This window comes from Dermacentor silvarum, chromosome 1 (assembly GCF_013339745.2).
Source record: "Dermacentor silvarum isolate Dsil-2018 chromosome 1, BIME_Dsil_1.4, whole genome shotgun sequence".
In the NCBI taxonomy this organism is placed as follows: domain Eukaryota; kingdom Metazoa; phylum Arthropoda; class Arachnida; order Ixodida; family Ixodidae; genus Dermacentor; species Dermacentor silvarum.
In genome coordinates, this window is record NC_051154.1 from 194314939 (window position 1) to 194337433 (window position 22495).

The window sequence follows — 22495 nt, forward strand, 5'->3', positions numbered from 1 at the left end:
AGCAGCCAAGGGAGTTTTGTTGGAGCAGATCTGGGAGCAGCAAATTTGGCACATTGGAGCAGGTTTGGAGCATCAATGGTCTATTTTGCAGCAGTAGATACATGTTTGGGAAGAGCTTGGTAAAACTCAACATGAGTGAAATACAGGCAAATGAAGAACAGATGTTCTTTACTTGACCTTGCAAAACACTAATAAAATGGGTTCTGCGGAATCCTGCAAGGTGGAGGAAGTTTCATGAACGGCACAAATTCTCATCTACCCGACTGTATCATGAAGCTACCAAGGAAACCCATAGGGGTTTTTCAGGAACCTCTATTAAGTTACAACTGGATGTACCCAACTAAATGTGGCCAAGAAAAAGATAACCGAGCGCTTTACGTGAACAGTGCCCACTGTATGTTAATAGGCTTTTGTTAATGCTAGTCCATTCTTTTTTCCGTTGTGCACAAGCAACTAATATTAAGTTTAATTGGCTAAGATTTATTAACTTACTGATTCAATAAGGTGCCAATGCAAAGTATGTGGAGGACGTCGAGAAATGACCGTTAAGAGTGTATAAAGCAACCTATAGGTTCTGCAAGGTCCTTCCTTCCCCCCCCCTTGTGATAATGTGTTCCCACGGCGTGATATCAGCAGTCTCAGACATAAATGTTGTCTTCTAGTAAGTTGTGTATGTTCCGCATGTGCGAACTAGGTGTGTGGTCTTGTAACAGTTCGGAAAGCGAACCGTTAAAAGATTGCACTACTTCGCGTTAGATAAGGACCAAATATGCATCCCAAAAGCTGCTGATGTGTCAAAAGCCACAGCTGTCATTCAGAGTCCCCGTATTTGAGGAGGTTTCTGTAAAGATTGATGCAATTTTTGGCATGCTGAAGCGTTGTCTCGTTTACAGCGTATATTTCTTTAAAATTTTGTGGGTTCTCTTTCTCGTTAGAAAAAAGGTCCGTACAAATCCTAGGTTCCTTTAACCCCACAAAGCCCGAACATCATTTCACATTAAAAAATTGAAATAACTTGTTCACATTTATTTCTGGTCATAGCTAGAGTATATTGGTACGAACAGTGAAATGATAATTGATAAAAACTAATTAGTGCGGTAATGAATTAATTAGTAAATATTTTGATAAACTATCCACAACTGAAAACTTCCTCCAGCATATAAAAAAACATTATTATGGGCTCTACAATAAGTTTCCGGCACTTAAATCACAGTGCTTAGTCATCAATTTCAGCGTATCAAAAATGACACGTACGTTGAGCTTTGTGGGGCTAAATGCTGTTATCGGTCATTGCTCGATGTCCTCCATAACCTTTTCATTAACATCTCATCAATTAGGTAAGTTTATGACTAGCTGTCAGTTGGGTGTGTTGGTAAACGTTCATGATGTAAAAGCACTACTAAAACGGAGCCTTAGCAAGAACACAGGACAAAGCGTGTTCTGTGTTCTTGCTAAGTTTACGTTTTAGTAGCGCTTTTTCCATCATTTAAGTTTATGAAGTTGGCTAATTAAACGTATTCGTGCATAATTAACAAGAAATACTCTCAGTGATAACCATGAACAATCCCTGGCATCAACATATATAATGAATGCCGTTTGCAGTGGCCTCTGTTAATTTTTAATTCTTGGTGACATTCAGTTGGGATACCAGCATACCACAGAAAAAAAAAAGTGAAGTGAATTCCTTGGTCATTCTATGTTTGCAAGGATTTCACATCGCTTGCCAAGTAGCAAAACTGATATTTTTGAATATGATAAAGGGATAAAAATGTTCATTGGCTTTCTGATTTGCGTCGTTCACCAATATTTTGCACAAGCTCAATTATTCGGTCTTACTTGTGAATGATGGTGTATTCAAATTTTTTTACTCGGTCTGCGCAAATTGCATAGTGAACATTGTTGCCATGAACGCAATTTCGCGTTTTCGCTGAACTTTGATGGCCACCATTTGGCCACTAAGGTTGACTAAAACCGAAACTTTACATCCTTGGCTAGTGTTCTACGGTGGCAAAACCATGTTTTTGTATTGTGTGGTCGAGCGGAAAATAGTGCAGTCAGATTCCAAATTTGAGTGACGATTACAGTTGCCACTGGATATTTCTGGCCAAGAAGTTTCACGAAAGCAAGTAGGTCGTTTGTCAGTGTGCCACACTATTATCCTGGAAACCGGACATGGTGAATGTGCGAAATAGATTTGGAACGTTACACACATAGTGTTCGACCATTAATCGAAGCAGATTTACCAATAGTGCGCACAAGCGAGCGATAAAGTGTATAACGAAACTGATGAGCTACACGCTGAACAGACCGTATGACTTGTTCATTCAGCTGAGAACATGGCTTTCCTTCCCAAGTGCCCCATAAAAAGAGTGCCAGCTCAAATAATCCTTAGCCAGCCCGCAAAGTATGCAAACGCACAAGACTTATATAAAACATTTGTAATGCATTGTATAGCACAAAACGATTTTCATTTGCATGTGGCCAAGTTACAATGCGCCACCGAAGACACCTACACTCCAAAGACGCCGACGCTGAAACAAATTGCTTAGGCTTGCTTTCCAGGGCTAAATGCTAGCTAACACATGACTATGGCTGTGTGGTTGCCACTGAACACGCACATCCTGCTAAATTTGTCAACTTCATACGAAATTAATGGTGTGGCACAGCTTGATCATTTAGCTCAAAATGGTGCAATTGGCATAGCACTTCCATCTCTGCACACTCAGTACACATTTGTGTTTTCATTTTGCCACTGTAGCTTCATGCTCTTGGCAATCACAGAGTAAGGCTGGCACAGTGGGAGCTGGCCGATGGAAAAATATGATAGCACAGGGCGCTCACACAAGCATAATCATTTGAGCAGTTAGAATAAAAAGGAATTTATTGCTCTTGCAACTTCAGCGTGTTCGTTTTACAGCTTGTCCAGAATATCACTCAGTTTTTTCTGAAGGCAACACAGACGTGGCTGCAGAGGACCCAAGTTGTCCGCATGCAGTAACTTTGCAACTGCATCTTCAATATTTTCAACAAGCTTTTCTGTTTCATCCTACAAATAGAAAAAGGCAAAGTAAACTTTAAACAGGGCATGGATATATTGCAGGCACATGTGAAAGCCGTTATTTTGCATTGGCACAGAAATCTCGGCTAGCTGGTCTGACTCATAACTGAAGCACAGCAAAAACATGATGACAAATTTTAGAGGTGCATTCATTTGTAATTCGTCTTCAAGTGTTCACCTCCTTTTTCAAAAATTTTCTCGGTGCTTATGTGATGTTTTGAGTTACACCAAGTGTTTCACATAGCTTGAACCAAATTCTTAAGAAAGTGGCAGTTCACAGCTGGATGAGATTAATGGCATGCTATTCACGGAATTGTCTTGAAAAACTGTGAATATTTTTTTTCAGGGGGTTAGTTTAATTAGTTAAGGTCAATTTTGCAAGTTAAACCTTCAAATTATGTGGATAAAATGTTTCATATGGTGTCCGTATTCTGGGTTATTTAAATGATGCGTGGATCACACAGCGCAAGAACGCACGCCAAAGTATAACGAAATGAACAGCCTGCGAAAATCCTGTTTTGAGCTCTTAAAGGCTGTTTCAGTTAAACTCCTTGCCTTACAATCAGTGCATGCTCTGTTAATCCTTTCAGTGCCACTGACGTATGGGTATGTTCTCCACTCTCTCCAGACGGATGTGTGCAGTAACACAAAGCTGGAAAGCTCTGACATAGTTCTGTCACCTGTTGTATATTTATAGAAACATATTTTCTAATCTCTTTGGGTTTGCTCACTCAGGGTTTTTTGTTAGCATGCTGCGGAACGTGCCCCTTCGTGGGCATCGTTTCGCCATGTAGAGCGCGCATTCGTCGATCGGAGATGTGGCTCCCACACTTCGTGCACCCCTACCGCAGCAATTCTCTGTTCAAATATTCGTGCCGTGGCGCAAGGACCACTCTTGCATGTTTCTGCCATGTGTCGTACATTTATAGCAGTTTTTTTTTTGACCCTGACACGGCGGCGCTAGTTTCTTTTATGCTCATGAAACTTCCGCATAACACTATGGGAGCGCTTCACATAGGGCCCACAGTGGACACGGCGCTGGCGCAAGTATGTGAGGACCATACTAAGAGTGCATTTGCCATTACTTGTCTCATTTTCCCCCTTCTGAATAACCGAAAATAAACCGTTGCGTTTGTTTTATAATATCTGAGGAAAAAACCCGGCACTGAAAGGGTTAAGGGGTAATACAGATTGACACCCATCCATTTCATAGAAGATCACTGTGTATCGTGATCATGCACCCCTGTGTTTTTTTGCATTGAAATCAGCAAGAATGTAGGAAGCAAATTAGCCATTGCACTCAAAATGAGTATCTACGACAAGTATGTTTTTTGTCGAAGTGTGTATGATTCATATAACTTGACTGTTATTACTCTTTCTTTAAGTGGAAATAAAATTTTTGTGGCATGCATTCTTGGTATTTTATGTGATTACAGTAAGTGGGATGTAAAATTTCAGCAAAACTGGGTAAATGAACAGAAGTGATGTTGTGCCTTTTTTTAGCATTCATTCAATGTCATAAACTATTAAATCAAAAAGGCTGTCTGAAGTCTTAACTAAATGTATGCACTGCCCACAGAAGCTTGGGAACTTACTGATCTTAATGTGCAGGTAAGACACTTCCATATGCCACCATTGCATGCAGAAGTGGCTTTTGCATGCTACTGTGGCATGTGAAAGTGCCTTTTGTTACACATATATTAGTTGAAGTGCTCGATTTGTGAAAAAAATGGTGCATTAGAATAACATGAATACAGTGTTATTTCTTAATGTGCACAAACCTTTTACAAGCACTGTGAAGTGGCCCAACATGGTGTGTATTGATTCATCAGTCTATAGCCTATACATTATGACTCACTGCGCAAAAACAAATACAGTTACACCTGCTTATAACGAACCTCCATATAACGAATTCCTGGATATAACGAAGTTTTTCTATTCCCCGCCATTACTACATAGAAGCACATGTATTTGAGACCTCTACGTAACGAAGTGGCAGAAGGAGATCCGCTCGAAATAACGAATTTTACCCGCCGACAACCTAGAGATGTCGCACCAAATTTTGTCGTTCTTGCGCGAGTAGCAACCGGAAGCACCTTCTCCGCCGCGTCGGAATGCGAAGCGGCGGCGTCGCGCTTGGCGCGCTCGAATTCACGGCGACTGCGAGGCGAGAGCGAGCGCATGTGTGCGTGCGTGCGAGCGCGAGGCGGGCCTGCATCCCTCGACCCGGCGATCTTGCCAGAGCGGGCATGACCTTTCCCCCTCCCTTCATTCAAACCTGATCCCGCCGCTTGCTGCAGCTGGCCTAGCCCGCCGAAGCCGGCACTCTCCTCGGCATTTCAATATGGCCGCCACCTACGCACTTCGAGCCTAGCTCCCGTAGCTTCGACCATGTGGTGTAGTACGTGTGCTTAGGCATTAGTCTACCAATTTAGTTAAACAGCGAATGTTTACAAGTTTATACGGCCGATAAAACTACTATCCTTACTTCGTATAGCTGTCTGCTAATTTGCTGTCGCAATCGATGCTTCGCCTTTCGGGCGAAACTGGGACTTTTTTGTTCATCGCAACTTTAGTGTATTGGGAGCAAATATCAAGCGATAGTACATACGATAAGCGTTTCTTTTTCGAATTTACATGCCGAACCTGCATATAACGAAGTCCTCTTTATAACAAACTTTTCGGGAATTTGTCCATTTCGTTATATCCAGGTTTACCTGTATTTAGAAATTGAAAAATGTTTATGCATTCCATGAATGCATAGTACTGCATTATAAATGCTGGAATTTAAGAAGTAAAGTAAAAATGCTGAATTTATTATAAAATTATCTTGGTATTTGCAACCTTCACAGTTTTCAAGAGAAATAAGTACATATAATGTTACTGTAAAAAATATGATGTATGAAGCAACAGGAAAGGCAGAAATGAATCTCAGACTTGGAGCATTGGATAGCTATGGCATCCCTGTACTGTTTAGATCAAAGTAGCCACAGCACTAGAAGTTGGTCATCAAAAAAGTTAGAAACATACCTCGCACTTCCTGCGTTTTTCAGGAATTGCCTCTACCGCCGCGTCACATGGATAGCTATCCCGGTCACTCCGGGACTTCTTTGTAGTGTCCATCCAAAAAGACAATGCTTTCTCCTGTTTCCTCACAAAATCAGCCCAGAAAAATGATTTCTTCAGGTCATCCTGGAATAACAAAGGCAGACATGCCAATACCTTCAAGGTATGTGCTCTTCTCACTGTCACATGAATAATACTGACTTGCTAGACAAAAACGAAAAGTTTATCTTGTACATATTTTTCTTGCATTGGCGTACTCAGGGGGGGTGGGGTCAGCAGAGTGTTGCAGGGCACTCAACTTACAGAGGTGTGGAAAAGGTCTATTCTCAAAAGCATTACGTGTCTCAGCTAAAGAAGTGCTTGGAGTGATTTTTTTTAACTGAAGCTTTCTGAGCGAAACCTTCCAGATTGTGGCTGCTGCTGTTGTATTGCATAATAGCTCACACACAGAAAAAAAAAATTGGCCTTTTCTGCATCCCTGTGCGTTGGCTGACTTGAAAAGCTCCGCATAACTCCAGAAACTCTCGTCCATAAGCCCAATTTGTGCACTCATAGTGAAAAGTGACTGCTATCTTGCCTAGGTCGCTTTGAGCTGAGAACCAACGCTGACTGCCTTCCCCACTGTTTGTGGTGAAGCCCCATGAAAGGGAACACTAACTGCAACCTTGTCCTTAAGAACTTCTGCCTCGAAGTTCAAAATACCACTTGCCACGGCAGCACTAAATTTCTCGGAATATTACGCTGCTAAGAAGAAAACAGAAAGGCCACACAACAACTGCAAGTTTTTACCATGAGAGTTCTGCATTTCACGTAGAATTGTAGTCTATGGACGAGAGTTTTAGGGGTCAGTGGAGCTTTGCAGGACAGTTAACTTACAGAGGTGTGGAAAAGGTCCATTAGGATCCTTCAGCTAGAAATCTCAGCCTGTAGCAGCATCCTGCAAAACACCAGGTGCATGAGTCGTGCACAGATATGCACATGCCAAATATCAGCGTACGTGCCTAGGAGGTTGGGGGAGATGGGGGCAGGTTGTGTATCCACTTCAAAAATGCCTACACACTGGTCCGTGAACAAATGTAGGAGCCCATAATAGCCTATGGACACAATGACACAATGGCCTATCGTGCCCACTAGCTGGCATGCACTCATGATGTACAATGCAGATGTTTCGAGTAAATTGCATTCCATCATCATCATCATAATTGAAGATGATGAAATTGCATTAATAGTTGCTATTGTAAATATTGTAAATATACAAATCTTCCCTCTTTCATTTTCTTCTCACTATATACTTTCAGCTATTATAATTTCTAGCCCGTTTCTATTGCATCTCCCTTGCTAGCCATGCAGGTGTCGCCAGTGCGGCCAACAGAATTCTCCTCTTCCTTCCTTTCAACAATCACAAATAATAGTCGCTTTTTCTGCAATCAGATGCGTGCCGACATAGGAGGTGTTGGCTGACGCCGGCATGTACTTGTGATCTTTGCTCCCCCCCGGATAAGGAAGTCTTTTATTTACAAATGCCCCCCCCCCCCCCTCCTTCCCATTAGAAAATAAAAGATTAAAAGAAAATAAAAGGCAGAAGAGATGTTTTACAGGGGGGGAGGGGCAGGCCCTTTTATGGGGAAAGTTCAAGGGGAGGCTCTGGTTCTGCCGCCCCCACGTAGTTTGTTATCTCTGTGTTCCTTATATGAAGGCTTGACTGTGTATATTATTTGGTTTATTACAAAACAGCCCATACTTATGCTGAACCACCTCTAGTAACACCGCATTAATGCCGTACTTTGAAAACAAAACAGTGTTCTTTAAAGCGTGGTCTTGCTCAAATGAGGCATCGAGATTTAAGACTGAACTGCATCTATCATTATTAATTAAATCAAGCTAAGTCAACTCAATAGGATGTCAGAACATGCTCATGATGTCTTTGGACTTTCACACAACACAGTTTTATGTGTGCACCATGTCTCATGGCATAGGAAGTCTTCAATAAAGGTCACAGCCTTGCACGTATCCCAGACAACACAAAAAGTCCCATGGATGTCCCAAAAAGATCCACACATCCCAATGGAAACGTCTGGTGGATCTCCTAATCAGCAAGGTACAAAAAACGCGCCGTCATAGACATGATTGGGATGTGGAATCAGCATGTGAAATATTTTCTGCGAGCATACATCATGAGACAGCGTGCCAGATGGGTGTGTGTTCGCGTGTGTGTTCGCTTCATAGATGGGCGCTCTCTTCAAGTTTGCTTAATATTTTTAGATTATCTTGCCAGGGTCACACCCAAGCTTTTATTTCGGCCCACATGTTTATAGTTGGTCTTCTAGATGCTCGATGGTTTAGTTTCCGAGAAAGAGAAACATGTTTTCCGATATATTCAAATTAAACTCAAAGCTATAACATCTCAAGCTCATGCATACACTAAGTTTGTATATTTTGTTATAGCATTTCACTTTGAAAGCTTTAGTTGGTTAATATCCCACCTGTGCCAGATGGAAGGCTCTAAAGAAGGGAACTGCTCACTGCATTTCCATGCAGCTGTGCCTCCTCGCATCTAATTCCAGATGTCTATTTCCTCAATACAAACATGTTTTTTCCAGCACTTTTTTTAACTCTGCTTTGTCACCAAGGCTGAGCACTGGTTTGTAGCTCTGGTAAGTTGGTAACATGTAGCCTCAATGGAGATTGAGGCTGCATGCCAACAACATGAAAGCACTAGGGCTTGCCTTAAATGCTTGCATTTATAAACACACTAAACAAGAATGATGCTGTGCTTCATATGGCAGTCTTTCATATTATTTCCCCTAACATTATTATTTCTACATTTCACTTAAACATAATTATTTTCCCCCATGCTTTCTCTGGCTTCATTTGTCTGTTTCTTCACATGGTTGTGACTAATAAAAAATTGAGCCCCAAAGATCCCTTCATTCCTCTCCCTGATTAAAAAAAGAGTATGAAATGCATAACCACAGGAAATCATTTAGTGCACACATGTTGTTTATTTATATAGTATTGTTCCAGCACACATTATTCATATTGGCATGGTTATCCCTGTCACAGAGATATCAATACTTTAATCATGATAGAAACATTTGTCACTACTAGAAACACAAATACTTAAAACAAACGAAAAACAAGAAAGAAAGAAAAGAGGAAAAAAAGATGCAGCATACCTTCATCAGAAACGCTTTTACTGCTTCTTTCAAAGATGGCCATTCAATTGTTTTGGTAATGACAATGTCATACTGAGTGACTTGTGCAAATTGAGCAAATGAAAGCATTGCCATGTGCTTTATAACATAGTTTTCAGATGACAAGGCGAAGCTGAACAATCTTGACAGTCGTTCACACACCTCTGCTTTCTGAAAGTGAGTGGAAACCTTTATCAGTTCTGGGCCATACTTCTCACGAAGTAAGGCAGTGAATTACATAGCTGTAGATTCTTATTCAGTGAAGCAATTTATGGATTTGTGTAAACCTGCAGCATACACACTCATGTTGTTTGGTATACTAGTGCTGATTTGCTGATGATCAAAATTAAGCACTCATTTTTACATTTGAAAAATAGGAAGAACAAGGGAATAGGCAACATAAATACAGGCATGACAAGAAGACATTAAATGAGAAAGATAAAATGAACACACCTGTGGACTAGGAATACTGGGCATCACTCCAAAGTATGGCAGGTGCAAGACAGTCAATGTTTGTAGAAAGTCAACTTCACTTTCATACAGTGATTCGAGAGTGCTCAGCACCTGCAAAATGCAGACATAGCACTTTGTTTTCATCATTTACTTCTTAAGGCATCCAACTACAAGTTTGCATCAAGCACTTGGATGATGAGTCGCAACAATTATAAAGAAGGGCATGGCCGCAGTAGTGAGAATATTTATAATTGATGGCTTTGCACTATTACTTAGTTATTGTGAGTTCTGGTGTTGTCAATGTATGATGACTTGCCGCACTGACCGTGGAGAGACAGTACATGATGTACCATGTGCTTAGTGGTACATAGTAAAAATGCCATGCAGGCTACAACCAAATGTCTCAAGAACTGACCATGAAACTGGTGCATGTCTGAAAAAATGTCTTCCAACAGGTTTTATTTTAATAGACTCAATAGAGTGAAGAGCGAGGCTAGTGGTGCAGTAGCGCACCCAGGATCTCTGCCAGGGGGGGGGGTTGACAGTTGGCCAATACCATCTAAACAACACTAATTTCAATTTCTTCATGGGGAAATTGTCAAAGAATGCGCTTTTTGCGAGTGTGCAGACGATTGCATGTCTTACATCTTAGTTGCAGTACTCAAAGGCGCAAGGAAAGAAAAGGGGTTAAACAAAACGGGGGGTTAAGTCGACCTCCAGGGGGGGGTTACAACCCCAAACCCCCCCCCCCCCCCCCTTGTCGGTGCGCCACTGTAGTGATGTGACATTGTAATAACTGTTATGAGTAGGATAAACTCAGAAAAAAAGGAACATGTTTCAGTGTTTTCTTCTAATCAGCGCAGTTATTATAATCTCTTTTAGTACCTGAGCAATTATGTAATAAACACGTGTTGCAAAAGATGACCAGCTCACTTTGTTTCAGGGAGAATGCTGGCAACAACAAAGAGGGAGCGGTTGACAAAGAACGGTTTCGTACAATAATGATTTTGAAATGTGCCAAATGCTAGCAGGATCTACAAAAGCACAGACACACTTTCTTTTAGTACCTGAGCAATTATGTAATAAACACGTGTTGTAAAAGATGACCAGCTCACTTTGTTTCAGGGGGAATGCTGGCAACAACAAAGAGGGAGCGGTTGACAAAGAACGGTTTCGTACAATAATGATTTTTAAATGTGCCAAATGCTAGCAGGATCTACAAAAGCACACGCACAAAATGGCAAAATAGCATGCATATTTACCCACAAAGGTTTTGGAACTTAGAACTTGTGGAATACTTATATTTCATCGCAGCTTGGGAGCAAAGAATGTTTGAACACCTGACTGAATGTCGAGCAAGTAGGTATAACGATTCATGGCACTGAAAAGCAGGCATGGAAACACAGACACAAGTAGAAAGGAAAGGGCAACACAAATGCCGACTAATATCAACTGAAAGGTCGCATGGTGGCGGAAGAAAAGGATGACACAAAACTAACCTTCGCATGCTCAAGGGAAGGCAGCGCCAACCCATGAATCATTAATAAGTTATCTTTCATATTTCACAATATCATTAAGAATGGTAGCACATGTGTAAGTCATCCATTGATTGTTTTGCACAAAGAAAAACTGTCATGCCTAAAATGTCATATTTCGCGAGTGCTCCCATTTGTCCGCGACTAATGGGTTGGTGCTGCCTTCCCTTGAGCATGCACAAATAGCTTTTGTCTTCCTTTTTTTACACCACTGTGCAACCTATCAATTGATAGTTGGCATTTGTGTTCTCATTTTGTTCCTACTTGTGTACTCGTTTGCACGACTGCCTTTGTGTGCAGGGGAGGTACGACCTAATTAATACAAATAGGTGCATGGTGCAGCTCAATATTTTTTTTTTGTAGCATTTTGGTGGCTTCCATTTTCTAAAACCTTATGTGGGCAGATGCACTTGGAGGAAATAAAATCCTTACATCACTAAGTGCTTTGTCACTCAGAAGAGCCACTTGCGACATGACAAGTGAGATAATGTGTTTGCTTAGTGTGCTGCAAACCAATGACCTGTGAACTGGAATTGCCCTGAGGGCCTGTGAGAGAACGGATACAGGCAGGGGGTGATCCTTTGCTTTGCTGTTATATCTCAAATGACAAAGAAGGTGCTCCTGAAAAGCAGTTAAAACAAGAAAAATAAATAAAAACATGACTGTCAAAGATACTTGTTCTGCTTTACTAGAGCAGCAAATGTGACCTTAATCAGCCACATTATGGTAATGTGTATACAAAGGAGTGCGTGCCATACCAGTGTTTTCAATTCCACCAATGTTATGCTTTTCCAGGCAAGTTTGTTCAAAAGCTGAAGCACATTTGCTCTAAGCATTGACGTAAATTCTGGTGATGGTAGAATGCTGAAGATAAGCAAATCATCAGAATGTGACTGTAAAAGCTGTGCCTGAAAAGTAAGGGACAATAATAAGAGTTAGGCATATTCTTGGTACATGATTACGTCTAATTCAGATTTCATTGAACGAATGCAAATTTATGTTGTTGTGCATGTCTGTAAAGTATGGAAGGCAATTTTATGCACCCAGCTTTCTTGCAGCACTATGTAAATGGCAGTCTTACCAATCTTTATTAACTGTCCAGTACAAGTAGCCAACACAAGCTTGTTACGTTACGTTAGTAGGGGTGTGCAAATAGCGAAATTTCAGAATCAAATTGAATACAAACATTTTTCATATATAGAATCAAATATGAAGTTTTAGCAACTAAAAGATAATCGCATCTGGCACACCATGACAATGAGAGTAATGAAACACAAGAAGAGCACATCACCCCATATTGAACGAGCAATGTGTAATACTAAAGCACTGCACACCATTTTAAAAGGATGCACACACGGTGACATTGTCCAAATATGCAATAAATTGCTTAAATCGAGAAAATATATTCATGCTTATTGAATGACTGGAAAGTTTTGAGCAGAGGTTAGGTACTCCATGCAGCAACCGATGCCTCTCTGTAGCAGCCATGGCTCTCCTGCAGCAGAATCATTCGAAACAGTCACCACTTGCATCTGGCTTTGCCCCTGTAGGCTTCAATGAGTGTTGTTATCTCTTATATTTGAAATGAAAAGAAGAGTCAATAACTTTGAGTAGTGAATTTCTAATCAAATACAATCAAATAGTAAGGACTATTCGATTCATATTCAAAATGTTTAATATTCGCACACCCCTATGAATAAGAGAACTCCCCCTGAAAGGTATCTCACAGCCACGTCTCTTTATTCTCACTTATGACCTAGATGTGGAGCTGTCACAGGAACTGATTAAGACAGGAACTGATTAAAAAGCCATGCTTTAGGTGCAGTGCAGGGCTGAAAAGTTTTCCCTCATCGAGGTAACAACTGATACATCATTTGTCACAACAATGGCACAAAGTAAAAATTCAGAAAATTTCTCAATATATCAATGAGAATCAGTAGGAAAGTAATGCCCTGTGTTTTTTTTTCTTGGAAACCATTGCCCTCAAACTCATGAAAGTTGTAGAGGGTAGCTGCATGTTTCCTGCGCACTTGGTATTCCTCAATGTAGCCTTTTTCTCTGAACCCGGAGAAATATTAATGCTCCTAAAGTTTTTTCTCTTGACCATTAAGAACTCAGTTGTAGTGCATTATTTCTGACAAGTCTCAGATGGCGGTACTAGCTTCACAGGCTGCTATAGTAGCAGTGCCTTGGGCCCATGGACAATGAAACTACACTCAGGTTTGCAAGAAACACCAATGTTGCACACTAAATTTTGATGTAACTATTTTGGTTTCAGGGTGAGAAAGAATTGTGGGGCATTACTTTATGGGCAACCTTCATACAACGTTATGGTATGATCACCTTGTGCTCATCAGCCAAGAAGTGAAAGAGACGAGTCAGAAGCTGTTTCACACGAACATGGCCATTTATCTGCATACTGGCGGTAAGCTTGACAAGACGGACCAGAAGCTGGACGTGTTCATAACAGAGCTGTGGAGAACCATACCTAAAGAATGTCACAGGTTAAAAGAAAGAGATTATTGAATAAACAGTTTCTGAAAAATTAAATAAAAATAAATTGCAGTATATTTAAGATTGAAATGTACTTTACCTAGCAACAAAACACCACACATCAGATGCCAGGAAAGCCTTCCAGTGACTTTCACAAAGCACATTTTTCAGGAGTGTATTTTCCTGGAAGAGAAGACAGAAACATATTCCTTGAAGCATTTAACGCACTGACTTGGTTATGCTTGCATGCTGTTGTTGGAACTCACATTAATAAACACGAAAGAAAAGAAAGTGATGAAGAGGTCTACTTTTCCCAGACAATGGAAACTAGGTGAATAATACCAGAAAAAGAACAGAAAGAAACAGGGAGAACAGGGAGAAAATTACTGCATACCAGAACTGGAAAGTGGCTTGCAGGAAGCATGGCAACAAAGCGGCACATATGGATGCAAATATTTTCGTAGAGTCCCACTTTTCTGAAACACAAAAACTGGCCACAAGTTGCGCAAAGCTGGTTGCATATGGTTTACACAATTTTACAGAGCAGTATAGGTGAATAACTTCACTGCTCATTATACATACCTTGGAGCTTTGCCATCGCCTGTTGAATAATCCAGTGACACTGGGCACTGAAGCTCTACAATGCCTAAGTAATGCACAATGAAGAACATTACATGGAGGTAAACAAATGATAGAGACCTTTGCCTATAAAGCTTTCAAGTGTCCCACAGCATGTGAACAGCAACAGTTAATAGAGTGATGCAGCTTAACATTTAGGAACAAATATTGTATACAATGGCTGTTAGAAATATTTCTGGAGACCGTACTAACTCACCCCACTTTCCATCCTTCTGGACTACTTTCAGCAGCCACAGATCACGGAAAATCAACAGTAGTTATGACAGGCTCCAGTTATCAACAGTAGTTATCAACAATAGTTATCAACAGGCTCCAGTTATGACAAATTGTAATTATACATTGAAGTGTTTGGGGCCAACAACATGGGAAGCCTGGACTATTATTATGAGCTGCTGCAGATGGGGTTTCTCAGCCCAATGCTTCAATGCACTTCTTCTGTGGCAACAGTGACTACACTGCACTTCCTTTGCTTCCGTTCTAGCTCTGCATTGCAGGTTTAAGCCTGTCTCATGCACTGCAGAGTGAACTACAACAGGTGCTCTGTGAGTCATTACTGTATTTAGTACTCTAGTTTCATCGATGTTGTGGTGCATTGGCACAGTTGACTGGAGCGTCAATTTTCAGAGGCAGAGGTGCCTGGGTCGATACCAGTTGCGGCACTTCTTTTATATGCCACTTTATTGTCATCATGATGACATTGTGATGATAATTTCTCAAGGAGAGAACTGAACACTGGCAGCAGCAGTGGCCATGACTCAATCTGAGAGCAGCTGCTGAGGCTCTGGTAGCCACACCAACGCCACTACCATCTAGTGGAGTGGAGAGGAACTAGGGAGGCAAAGGCATTGTCCACTACCAATCACAGCACGGAGAACAATGACAGTTTGGTCATGATGAAGGTAAGCCAACAGGTGCGGGGTCCACAGTAAGGCTGATGGGATATCTGGTGAAAACATACTGAATGGCTTGGCATTGATTGCAGAATTAATAATTTTCCGTAAAAGTATGTAACAGCTTAAACTGTTTGTTTGGAAGGCTGTTCATCAGAAACCTGTAGCACAATTTCATCCATTTCTACCTCTAAGCAGTTCTTTCACACACTGTATTTTATGACTTTTGCCAAAATACAGGGCCATGTGTCAATGCAAAACAAGCTTACACAAGCTCTAGTTGTACTAGCTGGAGAATTGTTTACGTAGTCATGCTCTCATGCTGTGAACACTATCGGTATCTGCAAAGGCTGTCTTGTGTGATTGAAAAGACACCAGAAAAACTTTCCTGGTTTCAAGGCATTCAAACTTGTGTAAGGCGTGTGTATAGGAGGGCAGTGCCATGCTGATTAAAAACATCTCATGGAGAACTTAAACACTGATAAGGTTTTAGTTTTGGAAGGTGCACATGATGCCAGATTGTGGTGTACGTATTGTCATCAATGACATCTCGCAGCCTGCATCAATAGACAACAGGCTGTCTGCTGTGGTGGCTATAAACGAACACCTCAGCCACACATCTTGCGGTAGTTGTGCCTTTACTGACCAAAGTATACCATTCACCCCAATGTGGAAATGTGCTAGCTTTGGTTCTCTTTAAAACTTTTATACACAGCTGAAAAATTGAAAATTGCTTACAATACATTCCTTCCCTGCCACAAATGAACTGAATGACATATCACTGTTTTTGTTGTACATCTCAAATGGACACAAGTTTCTTAATATTACAGTAATGCAACTGTGTGGAGACACATGAAGCTCTAGATGTGGGTACGGGAAACATTGCTTCTCTAATATGTGCACATTTACGTCTTCCAACTTTCATTATAAGCTGAAATTTAAAATATTTTGGGTGTTGGGATATGCATCAAGAAACACTACCACATATGGTTACAGGCACAGTCACGTCCACTTTTAGTGAAGATTCAGTTAGCACAAAGAAAAACAGTGTGATGGTCATTCAGGTGGCTGATGGCACAAGGTTTCACGTAAAATGAATGTGTGCAGACCCATGACTTTACAATGCATACACGAGTCACCCCTCACTCAACTCCATTGTGCACCCACTCTAACAACTGGGTGTTACACAGGGTACATAGTTTCCGGACATGGTGAGAGAAATTATGTTAAGAGCCATGTGGTTATCACTTTTTGGTTTTTCTGCTTTCCCATTGCCTAGAAATGTAAAAAACTACACTGCTGAAGTGCACCACACCACGAATAATTTAATTTTTTTTTTCGCACAGCAAGGCTAGAGCAGTCACAGGATTTTATGTTAGGAGTTATAGTTCCCACCAACTTTCAAAGCAAGTACATAATATGAACATGCATGCACACCTATGATGTACTTAAAATGTCTAAGTGAGGAGTTTTTTTTTTCTAAAAGAGCCAAATCCAGAAACCGAAACTGGGCTAAATTTGACTGAAATGTAAAGTACACCTAGGTGTCTTTTATTTTATTAATGATTGTAATCAAAACAGGTCAATTCCTGATTGTAACGTGGACTCTAAAAAACAGTTTCGAATAAAAAATGAGCCAAGTGCTGCACCTGCTTGAACCAAACTATTCTAGTGCACTCTAACCAAAGTGAGCCAGATCCATTCAACCAGTGCTGCGTGAACGCCTCCTGACCAAAACAACCAACATGGCCACATGCAGTCTGTTTCACATGCACTAGTTGCCTTGTTATCGTGTTTTTGGTCAAAGACGGTACATTTCAAATGGAAGATGATGGAAATGAAGAGATTGGGGACCGGTCTATTCCTAGAAGAAGAAGAAGTGATCCCAAACAGAGGATGCAACTGACGAAGACAAATTGGTGATGTTAAATTTGTCGCAAAGTATTGCGATATTGCTCATGCACTGATATTTAGTCTTTTTTTTTCAGTAGTCAATGCAAGCGCAAATAAAATGGTTCAATCAAAATGAGCGAATTACTGTGTTACATATCTATAAGAGCCAAATCCAAACTTTACTCCTGAACTGCGGTGATAGTAGGCTATATACATTTTAATTGCAATACAGCTTTGAGGTATTTTGGTGACATGAGCGCACTGACAAAAAGTTGTTGGAGCAAGCCCGACCATATTGTCAGTAGCAAACAATTGCGTTTTTTGCAGTCCGTTTAATGTGGACTTGGCCCTTTTAGAAAAAAAAAAAAAAAAACGCCTCAAGTGTCCTTGGCAAAAACAAACTTACATTTATCAGTGCAGTCGAAAACAAGGTCAAAAATATTTCTTTCTCCCAGTGGCTGTAACCATATGTCTTGAGCATTAAAAGAGAAAGGGGAAAGCCATATTAAATGTAGCGCCACACCATTAGATAGTTCAACAAATGTAGCGCCACACATACCACTAGTGGTTGTAATGTGATCCAAGATTGTCAGAAGCATGAGCAGATATCCACACCAGCAGTTTTCACAAACATCTGTAAAGAGGAATAAAGTACACCAGAATGAATGAAAGAAGAAAGCCAGAAGTTGTGATGACAGGTGCCTTACCTGAGACAAGAAACTGCAAAGATGTGCAAGTGCAAGCTTCAAAGTTGAATCCATTACCCCAGCTTTTCTTTCACAATGTGGGTTTGCGGTCTTATACTTTGCAGTAGGGCAACAACTAGTCAGTGCAGGCCCCAAATGCCGAAAACAGCCATCATGGTGCAGCAATTATTCTCACACATTAGGCTATTGTCCCACTCTGTCCCACCAACCGCAAGTTTTCCACCACCAATTCCCAAACCTCCTCTTACTTGTGCCACACTACCTTCCCTTCAATTAGTTTCTGTAAGTCTTTCTAAAGCAATGAAATCTCTTTGGAAGTGAGTGGTCCCTCCTCCTAGCAGGGGCTGAGGGATCTTACACTAAACTGAGGAGTGTTTTATGGCTTCCTTTCCATGCATGCAGCAATAAAAAGCACTACTGATACACAGCTGTGCCTCATTATCATGGACACATTGATTTGTGGCCAAATTTGTCCCATAAGGCAAGTCATCCAGAATAACAAAGCTCAGTAAAAAACAAATAATTTTTTTTCCAGCAATGAATGTTGTAATTAAGGTCTGTTTTTGCATGTAGCAGTGCACAGCAATGTTAGTTTTCATAAAGCCCTGGCTACCAGGATGGCATCATTCTGATCATCTTTGTACAGTGCATTAGTGGCATGAACGCTCAGACAGCTGTCCCCTGCAAGTTACTGGCAGACGTCCAACAAAGCAAGTAGCTAAAATCCTTCGTAAAGTTGTCTCCACGTGGGACTCGGGCTCCGGAATATTGTTGTGAAAGCACCAACTTTGTTCAGAGAGCTTTTAATACCTATACACTTCATTTTTAGCAGGCAATGGTGCGAAAGCTACGCAAGTACAGTAGTGCAGTCACAGAAGTCGCACTCCACACGTTTTGCAGTGCAGTTGTTTTTGATCTGCGACTCTTTCTATAAAACAACTATACTTCATATATATTACAACTACAACTTGTGTACATAAGGTTACGCCATCTCACATGCCATTTGTGTACCTTTGTGCTTTCAGTATATGTGATGCACAATGCTTTGGCTGCAAGTGCAAATGGTGAACTGTGATCGCTGGTCGCAGAAACGTATTGCTGCACATGTTTGGTGGTGAATAGGTTCAGATCTGCAATGCCTGCCGTGTAATAAATATGTCATATGTTGCAACTTATGAGTATGAGACTTAACATTAAATTGAGTTACATACACATATACCTGTATGTGTTTCTTTCATATGTGACACATTATTTTTTTGGCACGAATGCAAGCAATGACAGAAGTCTCCGTAGCCTTTGTAGCATTGCCTGCTATGAATGAAACAAAGTATATTTCCATGCACTAATAATCAATTCATGGCATATGTATGTGCTGGTCAAATGGGCAAATGAAAATCCACATTGGCTGAATAACTTGGTTCCATCAAGCAAGAAAACTTGGAAAAACTTTTAACCTCTCATTAAAGGCTGCTCTAAATTGAAAGCAAAAGACGTACAACCCTTGCTTAGAGTAGTCAAGTTTTTGTTCACACTGATGTTGTACATATTAATAAGACATAAATGTATGATATGGGATTTGCTCATTTTTACAGTGTCCTGACATCAAGTTTCCATATTAAAAGAAGAAAACAACAGGGGTAGGGTAAGTGCTTTGATTTACAATATTTCTCAATTTTTCCTGGAAGTTGAGAAATAATCCATGCAAAAGGCCTTACCAAAGTCAAGAACAGTGGCACAAAAGTCGCTATTGGTTGCAAGTAATGCCACAAGATGCTCTGCAGCTATCCAGACATGCAGCATCAAGCCGCTCCTCTGAGCTGCTGTCAGTCCACTGTTGTAGACATCAAGAGCAGGCATCCTGCACACAAGGCAGCAAGCATGTGGCCCATCATCACAATGTGTGTGCCGCAATAGGTTTCAACAAATGAATCTCAATTGCACCTGCCTCATAATGCCAAAAGGTATATTTGATCACATATTATATGGGTATCTCTACTTAATTTTTAGTGAATAAAATATTTTGAACAAGCCCACGCAATAATTTCTTGACACAGTTCTTTGTAGGGACACAGAGTGACAGCAATCAAATGTCAAGAGGCTGTGCAGGTTGGCAGAGACTGCTAAGTAGAACCCATACAATAATAAGAACAATAACAATAACAACAATAAAGAACAACATACAATAATGATAGGCAACCTTCCAAACAACATTCAAGGCCAGCAATGACTGTAAAAGAAATTAAGGGTCTAAAACGTAGCCAGCAAGGGTAGTATATATAGAATGACATGCTATCCATATAGTAATGGAGCTTACCTTGAGAGAACAACAATCATCTTCACAATGTCCTTCATGCTGCTACTGTAAAAGCCTTCATACTTGGAAAGGAGTGAATCCAACAAACGTAAGTGAAAGGCAACTGCTTTCATCTCGACCAAGAAAGTATTCTCCTGAAATCAGATTTGATGCATGTGTATTAGATGCTGACATTGTAGAAGAAATACAAGACTGTAAAATAATTGCAGAAGTAATTTATACCACATATTTCAAGGCACATTTTCATTAATATATATAAATAGGCTTTATACAAAGAAGAAAAAAATTACTTTTTTGGAGTCATATTGCAGCCATGGCAAGTGCCAAAGCACGAGTGAGACGAGGCAATCAATATATGATAATGAACTACAATTGTTTAACTCTTAACGATATCTGTGAACCTCGTTGTAATTGAGAAATAGAAGCAAGCTGGTCAATACATAACCTTAGAACTTTTAGACCTAAATAATGTGATTGTCCTCAGAGATTTAGCACAACAAATTGCAGATTTCTGAGCTCCCGAAAATCAATTTTGGAGGCTGAATAGGTGTGCATATCCATGCCATTGAGTGAAGATCACTAGGATATGTCAGTGGATGGCAGGGAAACAGCATGTCCCACCACTGGCTTACTACCGTGCTACAGTTCCAAGGGCTATAACATTTTTTAGATTTAAAAGTTGACATGGAATGTATGAACAACTTCCTCCAATTTCCCAATTACAGTGAGATACATAGATCTAATACTTTAAACATATTTAAATTATTTTAGTTAATAAGCATATTACCATGTCTCACCCATCCTCTGGCACCTACCGCTGCTGAAACTATGATGCCAAAGGAAGCATCTATCTATTTAAAAAGCCTATTTTGAAATATTGCCTAAAGTCTTCATTGAAACAGTGGTATTATGGTGATCTTTCCCTATCAGGTAAAAAAGCAGTACACAATTTGGCGCTTTCAGAAGTTCATTCCTACATAAGGATGATAACGGGCAAAAATAATTTTAAGAGATGACAAGAATTTTTTTTATTTCTTGTTATTTTAACATCCACCACTTAACAATCCATCACAAAAAATTTATAGAAATTAAAAGAAAACAACAACAAAAGATGTCAATGAAATGTTTGAAGCAGCATTCAAAAATGATGTAAATAAAAGAAACATTAAAAACAAGGAACATGAATGCAAACAAAATACCTTTGCAGGTTTCTCCAGCTTTAACAACCATTCAGTCACATATGAGCAGAGGTCTGTCACAGCAGCATCAATATTAAATGTACGTTTCAAACAATCTCTGTACTGAAGAAGGGTCCTAGGATAGAGGAAAACATGATAATGGGTTACAAAACCATTTTTAAAACATTAAGTATGATGCACTCACCATATGCCCCAATATGTTTCTGGGGCATATTTGCTGTCTGTCTGCACCACTTTTGAAAGAAGCGTTTAATCACTGATGAAATGCTGACACTGAGATCATTCAATTTAGTGGGAAAAAGAAAGTTGGTAAAATCAACAGTAAACTGCAGATTCAAAGGCTTGATGAACCTGCATGTACACGCACGCTCTGATCAGAAGTCCATGCTAGTTCAGGTGATCACAGTGTGATGTAGCTAGCTTCTTGTTCAGTGTAAGCCCCCAGAATAGCCTCAAGTTAGTGCCATCCTTTTACCTTGCAACCTAAGCTAGTGAGTGAGAGCTGGCATGTGAGGGCAGGGAAGCAGGACTACGCCTCCACACTGGTCAAGTGGAGTCACATGGTTGCGCTCACTCTGTTTTTGTAGAAAAAAAAAAGCCACTGGGAGCCCACACCTGCCTTTCGGTTTACAGGTTTCTTGTTTTTCATTGCCTCGGCACCATTTCAGTGTCTTGTAGTCTCCATACTGTGTCATATGAGGCAATGCATGTGGTTTTAATGCAAGTACAGCGGCCACCTTTCGCATCGCTCAATTTGAAGGACCTTGAAGGTGCATGAAGTTCAACTGCCGTGAATGAAAGCTTGGATGTGTCAGTGTCCACAAATTTGTCATTAGTAGTTTTGTTCTTGTGTGTTGTCACCTGAAAGCACCCTAACATTCTGTGGAGTATGTATCGCATGATCGTATTTCTGTGAACCTTGGATGAGCTATGAAAGATGCACAGTAAGTATGGGCTAGTGCTTATTTACGGGCTGCGGAATTTTAATCTGATGTATTTGCATTCCCTTGGCACTAACTTTGTGAACACACTCTGAATGCAAGGAACCTGTTTT

At 40.4% G+C, this 22495-nt stretch overlaps 1 protein-coding gene across 2 annotated transcripts in view; it reads right to left on the bottom strand.

The window, feature by feature from the left end:
- Positions 1–2046: 2046 nt before the first annotated feature.
- Positions 2047–22495, bottom strand: part of LOC119436598 (uncharacterized protein C1orf112 homolog) — a 35991-nt gene continuing 15542 nt past the window's right edge. Inside the window, exons 8-22 of one of the 2 annotated variants that reach the window (XM_037703498.2) lie at positions 21442–21556; positions 20243–20376; positions 19644–19786; positions 17781–17855; positions 17628–17693; positions 14382–14445; positions 14194–14275; positions 13900–13982; positions 13650–13794; positions 12065–12214; positions 11739–11927; positions 9772–9882; positions 9301–9489; positions 6089–6250; positions 2047–3046 (exon numbers count right to left, since the gene is read on the bottom strand). In XM_037703498.2, coding sequence (XP_037559426.1) covers positions 2912–3046; positions 6089–6250; positions 9301–9489; positions 9772–9882; positions 11739–11927; positions 12065–12214; positions 13650–13794; positions 13900–13982; positions 14194–14275; positions 14382–14445; positions 17628–17693; positions 17781–17855; positions 19644–19786; positions 20243–20376; positions 21442–21556 — 1843 coding nt within the window. In that variant the 3' untranslated portion in view covers positions 2047–2911. The remainder of the gene's footprint in view (positions 3047–6088; positions 6251–9300; positions 9490–9771; positions 9883–11738; positions 11928–12064; positions 12215–13649; positions 13795–13899; positions 13983–14193; positions 14276–14381; positions 14446–17627; positions 17694–17780; positions 17856–19643; positions 19787–20242; positions 20377–21441; positions 21557–22495) is intronic. The other variant, XM_049658857.1, reaches the window with a different exon arrangement.